Source organism: Gymnogyps californianus, chromosome 5 (assembly GCF_018139145.2).
Source record: "Gymnogyps californianus isolate 813 chromosome 5, ASM1813914v2, whole genome shotgun sequence".
NCBI classification, from domain to species: domain Eukaryota; kingdom Metazoa; phylum Chordata; class Aves; order Accipitriformes; family Cathartidae; genus Gymnogyps; species Gymnogyps californianus.
In genome coordinates, this window is record NC_059475.1 from 67,569,193 (window position 1) to 67,585,970 (window position 16,778).

The 16,778-nt window shown below is 50.9% G+C and overlaps 2 protein-coding genes across 4 annotated transcripts in view; one reads left to right on the top strand and one right to left on the bottom strand.

The window, feature by feature from the left end:
• The window catches only part of SAMD4A (sterile alpha motif domain containing 4A), a 103,447-nt gene extending 100,473 nt beyond the window's left edge, over nt 1-2,974 (bottom strand). For all 3 annotated transcript variants that reach the window (XM_050897421.1, XM_050897420.1, XM_050897419.1), the window contains exon 1: nt 2,609-2,974. In XM_050897421.1, coding sequence (XP_050753378.1) covers nt 2,609-2,804 — 196 coding nt within the window. In that variant the 5' untranslated portion in view covers nt 2,805-2,974. The remainder of the gene's footprint in view (nt 1-2,608) is intronic.
• Nucleotides 1-16,778, top strand: part of GCH1 (GTP cyclohydrolase 1) — a 318,959-nt gene that overhangs the window by 136,364 nt on the left and 165,817 nt on the right. The window lies entirely within an intron of this gene.

Genomic DNA, 16,778 nt, shown 5'->3' on the forward strand with positions numbered 1-16,778 from the left:
ATTTCCAAGTCAGCAACCACCAGGAAAACGTACCAGGAGCCACCTCAGCCCCCAGCCTGGGAGAGAATCGAGCCCAAATTAGTTAAGCAAACAACGGGATTCAAACAGTAAAGAGTAACGCAAGGTTAGATGATGACGCTGCTTTTCAGAAGAACTTGGTGTGATTCCATTGCCAGGCAAGTGACAAATGCCAGACTGCAAAACGGGCGCTGAACAGGAGCGATTTAAAAAATACAGGTAATTTTATGCAGAAGACAGCATTAATGCTGGAGACTAAAAGCTATTTCCCAACAGTTCTCGGTTGCAAACCTCAGCTACCCTTCTTCCCGCCACCGCAACAGGATTGCGCGGCTTGGAAAAGCGCACGTCCTGCTCCGCAGGATGCATGGATATGTCGGAAAGCTGTATGGAGAGGGGTGTTTGGTGAGAAAGAGGAACTCAACGGATCCAGGTCTTGCTATCGGAGTTACAAATGCCCTGGAGGAACAGCTCATCTTTGGAAGAAACGTCAGGGAGAGTGCAGGCAGCTCCACAAACGCACTAAGGGACAGGCAGGAGGCTGGATGCCAAGCTTCGCTCGCAGGAGAAATCCTCGCGCCAAGCAAGGTCAATGGGATTACAGGAGCAAGCAGGGATTGCTCGCACGAGTAGAGATGGGAAGGGCCCAACCCCTGGTTTCCACCCTGGCTTACATCGAGCAAATGCCACCACACAGACGGCCATACGTGACTTTGTACCTGGGAAGACTTCAAAACCCTGTTTTCCTTCATGATTCGCCTTTTCTGCAGTCAGGAGGTAAATCACCCCCCTCTAATTACCTGACCAACCTAGGGGACACGGCTACCGCCAAAAACCACAATTCGAATGACAAACCGCGAGGCTGATAAACAATCAAAAATATATTGCTCACGTCGGCTTGCAGCAGCAATCGCAGCAAGCCCGTGCTGAGGCCGGCATGAAAGGCCGCACATTTATCCCAGAGCAGCTGAGTTTAGAGAGCATGCTCCCTCCCTACCCCCCCCCCCCGGGGCCTCCCCACCCAAATGGAGGAGGTTTGGCCCTTCAGCTGTTTATAAAACCAGCAGTATTGCGCCCAGACGCACTCGGCAGCATTCCTCCCTCTCATTCCTGCGAGCTATATAAGGGAACAGGCCAATTCCAGCCTTGCTTCCCCCCCCACCCCATCCCAGCCCTGATCCCTTCGCGTCGGAGCAGCCCCAGGCTCGGTTTCCTGCAGAAGGACTTAAATCCATCCTCGGTCGAACACGGCGTTGCGCTGGACCTTGTCATCAAATGGCAGCACAGGCAGCTGCCAAATCCTGCCGGCTCGGTGCTCTAATAGGGAACAGCTGGAGAAGGACCCTGCATTCCTCCCGTCCCGTCAACACCGGGGGCTCTGTTCGGGATCCGGCCACCGCCAGCCCACAAGATTTCCACCTATCGCAAAACGCAGCCGGCTGCACCCCGGCACCGCTTCGACATGCACAGCCCGAAAAGCAAGAGCTCCCGGTACCCCCCCCTCCCTGGGATTTTACACGAAAGGGATGCTTTGCAACAGGGGGGAGTTTTTGCTTTGCCTTTTTTTTTTTGTGCGTTGGGTTTTTTTTTTTTTGGAGGGGTCGGGGAAACAGAACTATGCAACTTAAAGACAGATTTTTTTTTTTTGCCTTCCCTACTCGCACTCCGTATTTCAGAAACTCTGCTTAAAGCAATTTGCATCCCTGCGTCCATCTGCACATACACTCTTAGGAACATACATGTTTGCAATGCATACATACCCATAAATAAATACGTTAACACACAGCACAATTCACACATCGCTTGTGCCATTTTCATCCTGCTCCAACTCCATTTACTTCTGCGGAGTTGAGTAACTTGTAATGGCGTATAAATACAACCAAAATATACTTTTGTAGCCACGCACATTTTCTGTAACGCATCCTGTACGTTCAGTAACATAAAACAGTCTACTCATATTTTCTTAGAGCTCCGCTGAAACACAAGGGGGTATTCAAAGCCGCAGGAAAAAATGCGTCCAAACAGGATCTGAATGATGAAATAGGAATTGCCACATTTAAAAAAAAAAATAAATAAAATAGGATAACCCAGCTACTCAGACCTTCAGAAAAATAACAGTTCGTCTAAGGTAGTGACGGGCTGCTTCTGCATGTTGCAGAAAGCAAAGCAAGCCACGTTGTCCAAAAGAAGCCTAGAAAATCCAGACTCTACGTGACCTGACTTACTTATTTCACAGGAAACTGCATGGAAGGAGGAAGGGGGGGAGGGGGGGGAAGGAAAAAAACCCACCAATCATTCATGCTACCGTAGTTACACCACGCCATCGACTGGAGTAGTTTGCTGTGAAAAATCAAACTGAAATAAGCCATCACCCGTTTGAAAAATAAAACGTAAGAAGTGAAGCTGTTAATGCAATCAAGCTGGGGAGCCCAGGCTCCCCGATCTCCCCCTTTTCTTGGGTGGGTTTTTTTTTTTTTTTTTTTTAATTTTGCCTGCATTAGAGCATCATTCAAGAAGGGTTGCAGCAAAAAAAAAAAAAAAAAAACAACCAACAAAAAAACCGAACCAAGCACAAAACAACAACACTCACCGGGGTTGTTGGCCTCCCCTTCGAGGATGTGGAGCTCGGTGCAGTCTGCCAGGGAGTGCTCCAGGCAGAGCTGGAGGAAGCGAGCTTGGGTCCGGCTGACGCGTTTCAGCAGCGAGAGCAGAGCAACAGTCTGCTCGCACTCGTTCCAGCCCTTGAACCAACCGGCCAACACGCCGACCTGGTCTCGAAACATCATGGTGAGCCGGCGGCCGGAGGAGACACCTCTGCGGGGGGAGAAAATAAATAACCGGGAAAGCCTCCCTGCCCCGACTCCGCTTCCTCCCTTACGTTTCGAGTCAGGACTAAAAAAAATATTAATAATAAAAATTTAAAAAAAGGAAAAAAAAAAAAAATCTCCTTTGCAATAAAAAGGGTGGGTTTTGTTTTGGACGCAGCTTTCGGCCTGGGTTGGGTTTTGCTCCCTCTCTTCTGGCTTCGGTGCAGTCTGACGGCGTGTCTGACGGCGACACCGGGGGGGGGGGGAAGGGGAGGGGGGGCGGCCGGGGAAAAAAAAAAAAAAAAAAAAAAAGGCCAAAAAAAGGAAAACCCCAGCGTCAGGGCTGCCCCCAGCGAGGCTGCGGCGGCGGGCAGGGCAGGGAGCGGCGGGGGCTGCCTCCTCCCGGCGGGGCGCGGCGGGGGGCGCCGGGGGCCTCACACCTGGAAGAGAGAGGGGGGGCGTCAGGGGGGCGGGGAGGAGGAGGAGGAGGAGGAGGAAGGCTCGCCCTCGGCCCTGGCACGCAGCGGCCCGGGCACCGCAGCCTCGCTGCCTTCCTCCCCCTCCTCCTCCTCCTTCTCAAACGAGCAGATCTCCGACACCCCCAGCGCTGGGAGCAGCCCCCCCCCAACCCGGTCTGGGGAGGTGGGGGAAGCACTCCCTCCCCCTGCACCCAGCACGGGGTGGGAGCACCCCCACAGCGCACCCAGCACCCCCACCCCCCCCCAGGGTGCATCCAGCAGCACAGGGGTGTGGGGGATTTAAGCAACCCCCATGCAGTGCACCCAGCACCCCGGGGAGGGGGGGATAAGCAACCCCCCCCATGCATCCAGCACCCCAACAGGGGGGAATAAGCAACCCCTCCAATGCATCCAGCACCCCAACAGGGGGGGGAGGGAACTCCCCTCCCACGGCACCCAGGCATGGGGGGAAGCCCCCCTCAACGCATCCAGCACCCCTGTGGGGGGAGAATAAGCAACCCCTGCAAGGCATTCAGCACCCCGAGATAAGCAACCCCGCCATGCATCCAGCACCCCCATGGGGGAGAATAACCAACCCCCCCATGCATACAGAACCGCATGAGGAGGGGGATAAGCACCCCCCCATGCATCCAGCACCCTTGTTTACGGGGGGGACAAGCAACTCCCCTAATGCATCCAGCACCCGAGGGGTGTCCCCCCTGCAGCAAAGCTCAGCTAAAGAAGGGGAGGGGGGGGGGGGAGTGAGTTCCCCCTTCCCCCCCGAAAAAAGTTACCCCCCTCCGCACTAAAACACTCACCTGACTCATACCGGCCCCGGGGAGCGGGGGGGTCGGCGCGGCGCTGGGGGGGGCCGTGCCATGGCGGGGAAAGGGGAGGGGGGAAGGGGGGGACGCGGGGCGCGAGCGGCGGCGGCGGCGGCTCCGCGGCGCGAGACTGAGCCCAGCGGCGCGCCGAGCCCCCGCTCCCCACATGCCGCTCATTTGCATACCGGTGACGTCATGGGGGCGGGGAGGGGCGGGGCGCGCGGGGAAGCGGCGGGGGGGGGGGGAACGCGCGCGCCTGTGGCGCGCGCGTTCCCCCCCCCCCCCCGCCGCTTCCCCGACTGCAAACCCTTGCAAACCCGTGCAATTCCCGGGGGAATTCGGGGTGCTCCTCCGGTGCGGGGTGGGGGGGGTGGGGCTGGAAAAGAGCCCGTAGCCCGGGTTCACTGCCCCGGCCCCCCCCACCCCCCCAGCTGCGGATTTCCCGCTGGAGGAAACCACCATCTAGTGGACTGCGGGGTAATGGCAGGGTTTTTTTTTTTGGGGGGGGGGGGAAATTGCTACTTTCGGCTCCGGTAAATGTCGCATCAGCAAGAAAGGGCATTTTAAAAATTATTTTTAAAAAAATTTTTCTTTTTTTGGATGTTTTGCATGCCGGCACGCTCAGTGGTAACTGCTGTCCCGGGTTTTGGCGAGCAGTCGATGGGGATGGATGGCTGTAACTCTGCGAGCGCTGACAGTGCGCAGAGAGGGACAGGATTTGTGTTCCGGGCTATCGATTTCCCCTGCAGATTTTATTTCCCTGGTATTCAAGGGATGAGTGATACAGGTATATCCTGGGAGAGAGATGGGGAAAAAAAAAACCCCAAGGACAAGCGTTTGCAAGAAGACGGCAAATATTGAGCAGAATCTAACGCTTTCTAAAGCATAAATAAAGGTGTAAAGTGTGTTTGCGGGCACAGCAAAAGGATGTCAGGTGTCTAATCCATGCACGGCTTGTGCTTCAGGGAGCAAGTGATGCTGGTGCCTTTGCAGCGTTTCCCAGTCCCTGTTGCTTTGCAGACAGGGAAGCTCAGAGGTGAGCAAGAGATGTGCTCGGGTGTCAGGAGACAGCGAGGGAGGGAGACGTGATGGGATCGTGGCAAACCAGGGGCTGAACCCCTCCACTGGTGAATGCACTCCCCAAAAGTGGCTGTATGCTCTGGTAGGTGCTGCAGAAAGGAAAACTCCGGGTTTGTGCCGGCAATGGCTTAAAAAGCAATGCACGTGGCTGAATCCATCCCTTTTAGGGGAAAAAAAAGTAGCAGGGAGATAAAGGCTCCCTGAAGCCACCGGGAACGCCCGGTCCCGTGTGCAGGAGCATCGATCCCGCAGCAGGACCACGAGATGAGGATCACCAAGTTGCTTCCAGCAGCTCCTATACATCAAGCGCAAATGGTCCATCTCACCCCGCTTACGAGTTTGCACGTAACGTGCTTTAGCTTTCAGTACGTCTGGTGACTAATTAAACAAACAGGAGCGGAGTTCCCTGCCAACAAACCCCAGCCATCTGTCTCATCCTCCGGCTCCATCCTAAGAAATGGTCAATCAAAGAGCCCCTTTCCCCTCACCTCGGTGCCGACAGTCCTCCCGCCGTCCGGGCGTGCTGGGGGACGGCCCGCGGAGCTGTGAAGACACACCATCTGCCACGCCGGTGTGCACGTCTTGCACGGGAAGATGGAGCGAGGCTCGTTAAACCGTCGGCGTTAATGGCACGAGGAGCTCCGGGCAGAACGCCGCGCGCTTGCACGTTGCTTATTTAAGGGTTGCCAAGCTTGCTTTACCGATAACGCCTCTCAGGTTTTGCATTTTGCACATCTAAAGTGGTAACAGCAGCGATCAGAAGAATATTTAGGGCTGAAACATCAAATGCAGCCCGCTGCGAGGCCAGGCAGATCGGTGAGAGGTGGTGTCCCCCCACATGCCGCAAGTAATCAACGAGCGGGAGTAAAAGGACCGAAGCCACAGAGTCTGTCCCGTGCTCCAGGAGACATCAAGAGCGCGCCTGATAATAAAACCAAAAATAATCATCTGCCACTCGGGAGATTACAAGCACCTATTCCCCATAGTGTCCCCAGGAAGCAGACGCAGAGGAGCGAGATCCTGACGTAAGAGGATACGCTGTAATGTTTGGAGGTTTCTATGGTAATTAAAAAATATATCTGCGACCCGTGGAAGAAATACCCTGCTGCATCGCTAGATGCATGGCGGGGCAGGTGCCCGTGGAGATCAGTGCGACAGAAGGATCCCCAAGCTGGCTGGAAGCAAATCTCCTTTTGTGGGGCTCATTGCCTGGGGTGGGGGGACTCATCAGCACCTCCGTGGTCAACTCTCTTCCCCACGGATGGAGCATCCAATGTGCAGACACTCTGTCCTGGGAGCAGAGACACCCCAGCCAGCTCTGCACAAACACAAGGCAGAGCGAGTGGAGAAGCAGGATAATTCTATTTGCTATGGCAATTCCTGGGGGACCTCGGGATCTTTGCAGATCCAGCCGGAGCATTTCTGCAGGGCTGCAAGTCCCGGGGCAAAAAGCAGAGGCTGTTAGCGGGGCTTTGCATCATCCGTGCCGTTGTTATTTGGCCGGGGCAGAGCTGACGGCGTGGTCCGGCCGACCTCCACCGCTGGCATGCCGGGGTGGCTCGGTACAGCAACATCTAGGCACCGTCTACATTTCTGTTTACCACTTCAGAGAGAAAACAAGAGGCCTGTGGTAATATTAGCCAAGCAGGTGGTCTAAGCAAATTAGTGAATCTTGACGGTTCATGAGTTCAAGGGAAGCAGTTGCTCATCTCCGTGAAAGCTATCCGATAACATATTTAGCTGAAGGAAGGATGAGTATATCCACCAGCACACAATGGCCCAGATTTCCTAGCTCATTAAACCCAAGTATTAATGAAAATATCATAGTAGGCAGGCTGAGATAATTAAACACGACATCTCTTCCATTTGTTCCTAAAGAAAGTGTGGGAATTGGCCACTGGGACGCTAGCGTTTTCCTTACCTTGGATGGTGAAGCAGAGCTGTACAATTCATACAAACAAGCCCTGCCAAAAACAAACACAAAAAAAGAAATAGAAGAAAAGTAGAAATAAAAAGTAAATAATAAAACCTATGTGGGTCTATATTTCCAAACTGGATGGGGCAGCCGTTAAAAATTTGTATTTATACTCATGCTCCTGTGCCCAGTCTGGGGTTCGGGGATGACCTCGGGTCTGAATTCACCGTGAGAGGAGCAGCGATCTTCCAAGGTCTGTCTGTCCTACACATATCTGCTTGAGGCTGGGGGAGGAGGACACAGATCTCTTCTGCACTGAAGAAAAGAGAAGAAAAGATGATCCTGGCCCTGGAATACCTCATCTGGCTCTACGTACACCGCATTTTGGGGCAGGGTGTGAAATCCTCATCTTCCAGCCTTAATGCATGACCCTGCCACGCGGATCAGCTCTCAGTCTGGATGTAAAACGGCTCCTTCTTAAGCCCCATTAGTGGTAAATTAAGTGTTGCAGCCTAAATCCTCGTGAAAGCAGTGCGCTGACTCGCCTGATGCAGGAGGCACCGATCGCCGGGCGATGGGAGACGAGGGCTGGGAGGAAGAGCGCATTTAACCCTCCGGCGTGAGCTGCAACAGGGGATCGGTGCACAGCTGAAGGGGAAAGAGAAGAAGTGGCAGCATCTGGGTGCTAGCGAAAGCACTGGGAAATACTGGTTAGCATGGGAAGCGCCGCTCACACTGTATTTGTTTCGCCCTTGTCAAGGGGTTGCTTTGAGAAGACCTTGTTTCATGTCTGAAAACACCGTTGTGTTGTGCTGTGAGCGCACTGGCGTCTGCCTCTCCAGCAATGTCAGCTCTGCCCTGGGCACTTGATGAGTTGGCTCACAGGGACCCCAGGGACACAGAGGCAACAAAATAAATCAGCTTAACTAATGGTTCTCAAAAAAATGCCCCTGGCAAATGCATCACGGGCTGCTCTCACGTCCGCTGACGCGCACAGAATCGGTGACGAAGATGAGCTGAGGAAGAAGGGGATGCGAAGGATTTATTTAAGCCGGCAGGCAGTAAGTTTCATTGGGCTCTTCCAGTTTCAAATAGCCCCTTGAATATAAACGCAGGCTTTTGCATTGCAAAACCTTATCATCCCATCAAGAGCAAGTGAGTATTTGCAGAATTTATCTTTGCAAAACTGAGACGTCTGTGTGTGTTGAGGGCAAAGCCTGACTCAAGCCCCACTGGGCCTTCGGGGCAGCCTGGTTATTAGGCGTGCTGGTTTGTGCGGCACACGAGAGATGTCCCATCCCAGCCCCTCCGACCGGCTGTCGGCACAAGCACGGAGAGCAGCTCCAGCTCACACCTCGGATGGGTCTGCAGCAAGATGCCTGAGCGGCTCTGGGCCCCCCTTCATGCGTGCTAACACCCCGTAAATGCCTGCCGGCGAGATAACTCCCTGGATGGCTGTATCCCATAGCCTCACGTCATGTTTACCTACAACACTCGGATTTTTCAAACCATTTCCAGCCAGCAATGAAAGCAGCTTGTTGTAGGACTCGGAGCTGACTGAGGCTGTGTTGCAAGCAGATGGCCCTGATGAAACGAGACACTGATCCCCAAGGAGGCACCGTTCAACGGAGCTGCTCGACTCCCCGGCTCCAGCAGCTCCAAGACAGGCTTGGAGATGTGCATTAGCACACACCATCGAGGAAATTGCTTCCCTAACCACCCCTTTCAAGCAATTCTCTTTGGAAGCCTGGTTCCAACTCAAGACATGTGTCAGCAGCACTGATACTAAGGCAGTTTTCTTACTTAATTATTAATAACGAAGCGTGCCCGGTGCTGACAAAATGATGGTAATTTAAGGAGAATTTCCTTAAAGGAGAGTGCAAGAGTTGCCAGGCTGGGTGAGGTTTTAGACGTAGTCAGGATGCTGGGGTGGAGGAAAACCTTCACGCCCTGACCTGATGAAATGGCAGGGGATCCAAGCATGAAAGGCAAACTCGGGGGGAAACAGCTCGCCTTGATCCTCCTGCTCCTGGCTCCAAACATGCAGCTTTCCGCAAAACCTACAGAAGTAACATCTAGGGCTGCACAGCCATAACAAGCGTGTGTGCGCGCGCAGCTAGAATAGATGTAAATCGAAATGATCCACTGAGGCCTCTAAGGGGTATTCTGCATTTTGGCCGAGTCCTCTGAAGGACATTGCAAGAAGCAACAAGAAGGGGACAAGACGTGGAAACTGAGGGAGCTGGGGAGGGAGGCACCACGTGCTTCGGAGGTAGGATGGGTTTGGCAGAGGGGATCCAGTCTCAGCCGTGCCCTGCACACCGTCCTCGCGTCTCTCTCCATCCCACCGCATCTCAGGCCGCTCGCTTGCCCAGGACGCTGCCTGCTCACCCCGGTACGGAGTTTGCTTCTCAAGAGTCCTCAGGAGAGCTCCATAAATGAAGGCTGGCACGTCGGTGAAGGGCTAACAGCAAACTGGGTAATACCAGCCCCAACTCCCTGATGAAGCAGACCGGTTGTACAACGCTCTGCCAGATGCTTAAATTGCTGCTTAGATGTTTTTACATGTTTCCTTGAAAACAGGGAATAAATAAATACGTAAAACTGTAAATGTTGCTCCATATATACCAAACTCAGCTATCCCAGCTCATCTCCAGCCACCACCCAGCGGAGGTCACCGCTTCCCTGAGGAGCCTGGCACAGGGAGCGGGGAATCCCGGCAGCTCTGCCAAAATGCCCCAAAACCGCCACTCCTGTCTTCACGGGTATCAACAAGTTTCTCTGCAAGAGGTGGGAAAAGAACAAAAGAGAAGATTCTCATGGAAATGAGCAGATGCAAAAAGGGCATAAAACCACCTTATTAGATCAGATTTGTGCTGGTAGGGTCACTCAGCCGGACCAAGGTCCATCTCCAAATCCTGCTACAAAGGATTATGTTGCTCCAAATAAGAGACATACAAAAGACTGAAAATCATTCGTACTCTTGTGCTTTAAGGAGCTCGTTTGGAGAAACAAAGCTCTTGATCAAAAATCAGTGGATACATCTTGGGGTTTGCCTTGCCCTTGTCTGGATTGGTCCTGCTCCCTGCAGCGGAGGCTACCACATAGTTAAAATATCAGATGATGCATTACGTTCCAGTGTAGATGGCTGTGGTTAAAACTGGTTGCTGGCTCCAGAGCGAAGCTTTACAAGCCACCACGTTTTCTGTGATTGTCTCCAACTTCACCAGCATCCAGCCACCTCTCTGTCCCCACCACCTCTTTCAGTAGCCTTCAGACTACGTGGGACAAGGGAAATACTGGCTGTGCTGGAGGACATGGTTTTTATGGGAATCTCTGGAGAATGAACACTTAATGTGCAACAACCAGGAGCGTTTAAGGACACTATTGAAAATGTGGCCTAATGGAGGTCCACCTACTCCAGTTAGCTCCAGCAGATGTATCCTGAGGGGGACAGTGGAACCCAGCATTGCTGAGGTCTCACCTGGCTGCAGTCATTGGAAGCAGGAGCGGGATGAATTGCAGAGAAATCTGCAGATTGCCAACCTGCCGGTCAAACCCAGCAAAATAAAGCCCAGCAAAAGGAGTGGCAAAGTACTGCTGAGGGTACAACTCTGCAAAGCCTAGACATTTCTGAGTCCATGAGGTGCGGTGAAACAAGTGTCTAATGGGTTACTGCGAGTAGATCCAGCAGTTAGATCATGGGAACACCAAGGTATAGGATGCTAAAATGAAGGATATAAATGACCCCATCAAAACATGTCATAGGGTCAAGAGTCCTTTATATTCTCAAATACCTTTTTCAGGACAGGAGAAAAGCAAATGGTTTGTTAATGATGGAGCATTAAATGCGGTTGGACTCGATGGAGACTTTTTCGTTAAGAAGTTGGCGCTGGAAGGGAAAACTGGAGCTGGCAGACTTATTTACACATTTTCATGTCTCTGGGAAGATACTTAAAGATTGAAAGACTGGAAAAGCTATAGCCGTTCTTAAATGTGAATCCACCAGCTCTTGGCTAACATCTTTCTTTTGATCCTATAGCAAAATGTAAAGGTAACTTCTTGTGTCATTCAAGCTGTCCCAGCGGAGGAGGGTTTGGATGATGCTGCAGCCACTCCAGCCAGGGTTTGGTACTGACCACCTAGGAAGAAGCCGGCTTTCAAAAGAAAGGCAGCAGCTGGGTTGTCAATCTTGTCTCCGTGTATGGCAGCGTCTGGTGAAAAGCATTGCTTTTCAAGCTGTCATACGCCATAAATCGCTGCCCTGTTCTTACTTTGATCCATGAAATGTGCCGCCATAGAAAGGGGTCTGCTAACCTTGGCAAGCGGAGCAGCCACATGAGAAAACGCGGTGCCTGCCTCCCTCGGGGCTCCCTGCTTGCCGTAATTATCCTCAGCCTCGCTGCCAGCAATATCCCACCCCAGGCTTCCTGCAAGCTGGTGCATTTTGAGCTCGCGGTCTAGGCTCTTTCCCTCCAGGGGAAACCCTTGAAATTGAGGACCCTCAGGAACTGGAGACCAAAATCAAATAGCTCAGAGCATGGTGTCTGTGTTGCATTTGACCGGCTAAGAAGCAACAGACCATCTGTACCTCACGGTCAATTCTGGTGGCAGGAGATTGATGTGTGATGACCCCTGGTAGATCTCTGGGGTCTCGCTGCCTCCGAACTCAATAGCATCTGCAGAGTTAAAAGACAAAAAAAAGAAGAGGAACAACTATCAAAATAATTCACAAGTTAGCAATCCTCCCTCTAGCCTGTTTGTTAAAATATTGCTCACAAGGAGCTGATAGACACTGAAATAAATAGCACAATGTGAGAGGTAAGCGATGCATTAGACTTCTCACCAGTCCCCTGACTACAGCTACTATTGAAAAATCTGGCAAGAAATATTAGATGTGAAGTGGCTATGCAATGGGAGAGTAAAAAATATTCGGAACCGCCAAAACCCCTCATCTGATGAAGACAGAAAGCTGGAGGAGGCATCTAAAACCTAGAAAAGCTTTCTAGGTACAAATCTTCTGCTGATACAAGGACGCCGCAGACTGAGGATATAAAGCACAGGTAGCAACTCATTGTCCAGATAATTTATTGCTGGTCCTGCAGAAGTAATTCACTCGACCCTGAGGAGCACCTGGACACTGCAGAGGTACTACAAGCGTTTTCTAAAGAATGGAAATGCAGCGACTCCTCATGTCACGACCATGACAAACATCACGGTATTGCCCTTTCTATGGCTGAGGAGTACATGTGTAGGGAGGAGGAGTAAAAGGAGTTTTCTGGGTTTCTCTGAGCCCTGATGAAGGCTCAGTAACCTCAGCATGAATTTATAATGTCATTGCTTTTCAAAATACTGTTGGAGAAACAGAGACACTCCTCACTTTGGACATCAGACTCTGCTGAAGACTTCATCTAGTCTTAAGACTATGTTTACATAGACTATTTTTACTGTTTTAAATCATTGCCATTATGAGATGGCATAATTCAAGCAGGAACTCTCCTAGCTCAGATGCAGCAGCATCCAGACAAAGGTGCCTTTATGTAGGTGTTGCACATTCCTACAAATTTATGGAACCAAACCAGTAGAAGCCCCTTTTTACAGGTATAACCATCACTGCAGTACTAGCTTGTCTCTCTCTACCCACATTGCTCACGGACACGAGGGAGTAAAAGCAATACAGAAACAATGTGTAGAGCCACCTGAGCAACTCCGCGCTGTTGAGCAGAGACTTTTCTGAGCCCCTCTGTGGTCACTAGCTGGGCAGATGTCCCAGGAGATCATGGCTAGCACTGCTTCAGAGAGCGGTGGCAAGGCAGGGAGCAGGGTCTGGCTGTTTTTGGGGGACCCTGCAAAGCGCAGGCCTCTCCAACGCTCAGTTGTGGCCCGAGAGCTGCGCTCAGGTATGCATTTGCATTACGAGGCCACTGTATGCCGTCAAAGCAACGTTAAAATGGTAGTAATACTAAAGTTATCCAGAAATATAACCCTGGTTTTCTCTTTGCCCTTCCTGCCCAGCATGCTCCAGCAAGACAATACCAAGCCTTTCTAATGGCTTAGTTCAGAAGAGGACTTTTGCTATATCAGATAAAATTCAGCTATTCCTGGCATTAATTACATTAGCTATAAACATACAGGACACCAGGGACAGCCTGCGCAAGGGCCGCACGTTCGCTGCAGTGACAGAGGCCAGTCCTTGTTTATCCTGGGTATCAGGACAACTGAGCCAATGGTGACTGGTGGCCAGTTACTGCAGAGACTTCCCAGTTACACAGGTCAGTCCCAGCCCTCCTTCACCTGGCAGACCTTGCAGAGCTTCATCAGGGCACGGCGGGACTGAGCAATGCACTAACTAGCAGGAGAAACTCAGACCCTGATTCCTGACTCCTTTTACCATACTTACAGTTTTAAGTTTGATGTGAGCAAGTAAATGAATCACTTTCATCAGATTCACACAGAAGCTCGTCCTAAAGCTGAACAAAACATGTACATGGGTCCTCATCTGCTCAGACCCACCAAAACATGCGATGCTCAACTCCCCCTTCCCTTACTCCCTGATGGGGAACAGCATCGTGCCAGGTTGGCAGCGTTGGCTCAGCAGACAGCCTCGGCGCTCTGATGGTCAATGGTCATCCTCAGTGGTGGTGGTGAGAATTTACAGGGGCTGGAGTGGAACGCAGCACCATTTTAGCCCAGGAGGAGTAGGGGTCAGGGCATTAGCCAGTTTTCAAAGCGCCTTATGGGAATTCTGAATTTCCCATGGGAAGACCATTTTAAGATGAATTGACCTGAATCGTCTCGCTCCTACCATCTGCCCTCTACTTGGAGGAGGCAGGTAGGGAGGAAGGAAGATCTTAACAGAGCAACTTTCTCTACAGATGTCCACGTCAGAGTCCGCGGGCATTAGGGAAGGCACCTTGGGACACCCCTAAGTAACATCACTTAGTTTGATCAACTCATTTCAAAGCCTCAGCTCCGACTACAGTTGATGAACCAAACCACGCGGTGAGGTACCGCCCACCTCTCTCCTGCAGCAAAAACCATTACAAATTTGTAATACCCCAACGCTGCTGAAAAGAAGCAAGTCTTGTTGCCAGAAGTCTGCGTATGTTCTTTGATGTCACCAAATCCATAAGCATCATCTAGAATGAGCGGAAGAGGAACGTTATATTGCCTCTGTTACAACAGGGCAACAGAGCAGAACAGCCTCTGTCAATATACTGTGTTTTTGTGGGTCACGGGAAGGTTTTATTTCTCTCTTAGAGCCTTGAATCCCTGTTTTAAGACAACGAAGGGACGCACAAGGCGGCTTTAGAGCTGGTCCTTTCACTTCTCACCTGATCTGTATTTTGAGATGGCTTCTTAGGAGAAGGGCAAACGTAATAAGCCAGCTACTGTACTTTTTATAACTCTCAGTCAGGTCTTTGATTTGGGCCAGCAAGGAAGCTTGTTAGATCTGATAAAGCAACTAAGCATCTCTGGAAAATGCTATTAAAAGAACATGAAACAAATGAAAAGCTGGGACAGACTTAATGGTAAATACATGGCCTGGCAGTTCAGCACGGCTACATCCTGTTTGCCATTATTATTTAATACTGGCATCGATTGGTTGAAGGATGAGACAGACCAGGCAATTCTCTGTGGGGTTTACTTGAATACCATTTCACTTTGAGATTAACCAAGCCCACAAGCTTGGATCACGCTGTCTTGTTGATTGATTTAAAGTCGGGGACTACTGTAGTCAAGCAGTAAACAACACCTCTTTGATCATCTACCCGGCCAAACCAAGTCCCTGCTAACTGTCAAGCAGTGCCCAACTCCAGGTAGCGCAGCATTAACCTGCTCCTCTGGAACAACAAGCTGTACAGCCGCTACCCCACATGCTGGTAGTATAAGCTGTTCGTATGGAAACAGCGATTGTCGTGGCTCAGGCTCTTCGGTCTTTGTATTAATTTTTCTGAGAGCCCACAGAGGCCTAGAACAATTTACACCAGCTCTCCGTTTCACAACAGTGACACAGCGATATGAAGGGAAGGCTGAAGAGTAATTCTTCCCACCATCATCACATTAGCTGCTCCCCTTTAATGGCAGAACAAGGCTAGTGACACAGGTAGGGAGGCTAAACTCAGCAGCCACCTCCATCAGGTACGCTGCGACCAAGCTAGCAAAGCTCAATGCGAGACCACATCAAAAGGGAAGGGGATTTTTATTTTTAAGACTGATGTCACCCACTCATTCTTTCATGCTCCTTCTTGCACGTTCACATTCTCACTAGCACCAAGACACACGTGTCCAAGTGATCCGGTGAGGACTGCCTATAGTGACACAGAGGACAAGTCCTCATCGTGCCTCCGCGATTCATCCTGAGTGGTGAAGACACCGTGTGGTATTTACAGTCTTTATACTCTCTCTTAACACAGGCAGCTCTGGGTCTGCTTGAGTTGCATCACGCTGTTGTTGCTCCACATCTCCATCGTGTTCTTATCTGAGGTACGGCCTTGCTGCCACCAGCACTCATTCCTTCTGCCGTTACATTCTTCTCTGCTCTCCTCCTGCTGTTCTCAGCCTCCTGAATTGCAGCATACACACCTTTCTTTGCCGGGATGATTTCCACACAGAACCATCTGTCTTCCAAAGTTCTCTGCGAGCACCGATCAGTCCCTACAGACACCTAGGTATTTAATTCCTGTTTGATATACGGGGCAAACAAAAGGCTGACTTGGCCAGCAGTTTATTCCCCAAGTTGTCCCTGGCAAGGAAGGTCACTTTACGTAGACCAGATAAATTGTCTTACAAACAGCGTACTGATCACTGGCTGGAAATCTGTGGCTACATGCATCAATTCCCAACCTCTATCCGTCTTTACAACTGAGCATTACTCTTTCCACCACCATCACCTAAATCTTCTCCTCAGAAGCAACTGCCAGGAGTTTGGAAGGAGGGTCATGGCAAAACAAAACAAAAAAACCCAACAACAACAAAAAAAAGAATGCTGGAAAGATGAAGACTGAATACCTTTGAGTAGGGGAAGCTTCCTTGCCTGGTTTGGAGGTGTGCAGCATCTTGGGTGTACCTTGTACCGGCAGCACCGTTAAAGGAGCTGCAGGAGAGTGCAGCTGAATAGCTTGGAGCACGGCTTTCTGTCCCTGAGACTGAGCAGCTGTCCTGGAATTGGACGCGGGGCAAAGCTGCAAGGGAACAAGGGGGAGGACAGAAAGCAGCTACTCCTCATTTTCTACAGGTTCTAACCAGCATTTGTATTTTTGTCTTATACAAGCAGATGTGAAACTCAGCCCGTCTGTCTTTAGGAGAATTCGTCTCTCTCTTAAGCAGCGAACCAACACTTTCTCTTCTCAACAGCCATTTTTATTGCTTTTGACAATACACCATTGGAGGGAAAAAGAAACAATTTTCTGCTATTCTTTAGCTTCTTTCTTTATTAGAGTAAGTAAATTCCCTGGGACTATTGATAAAAGGTAAACGGTTAACATTGCGTCCAAGCTGACAATGCAAGTAAAAAGAGTTGGAAATTCCCCAAAGCAGGCTACTCGTGTTAGAATAGCGCCACAAAACTGCCCAAGTAACCACTCTATGGAGTAATTAACTAAACATTTGCATGGAGAACAAGTTCTTACAGCCATTGCTAACAAGATTGAAAGTCTGTGTCTCAAGATGACAT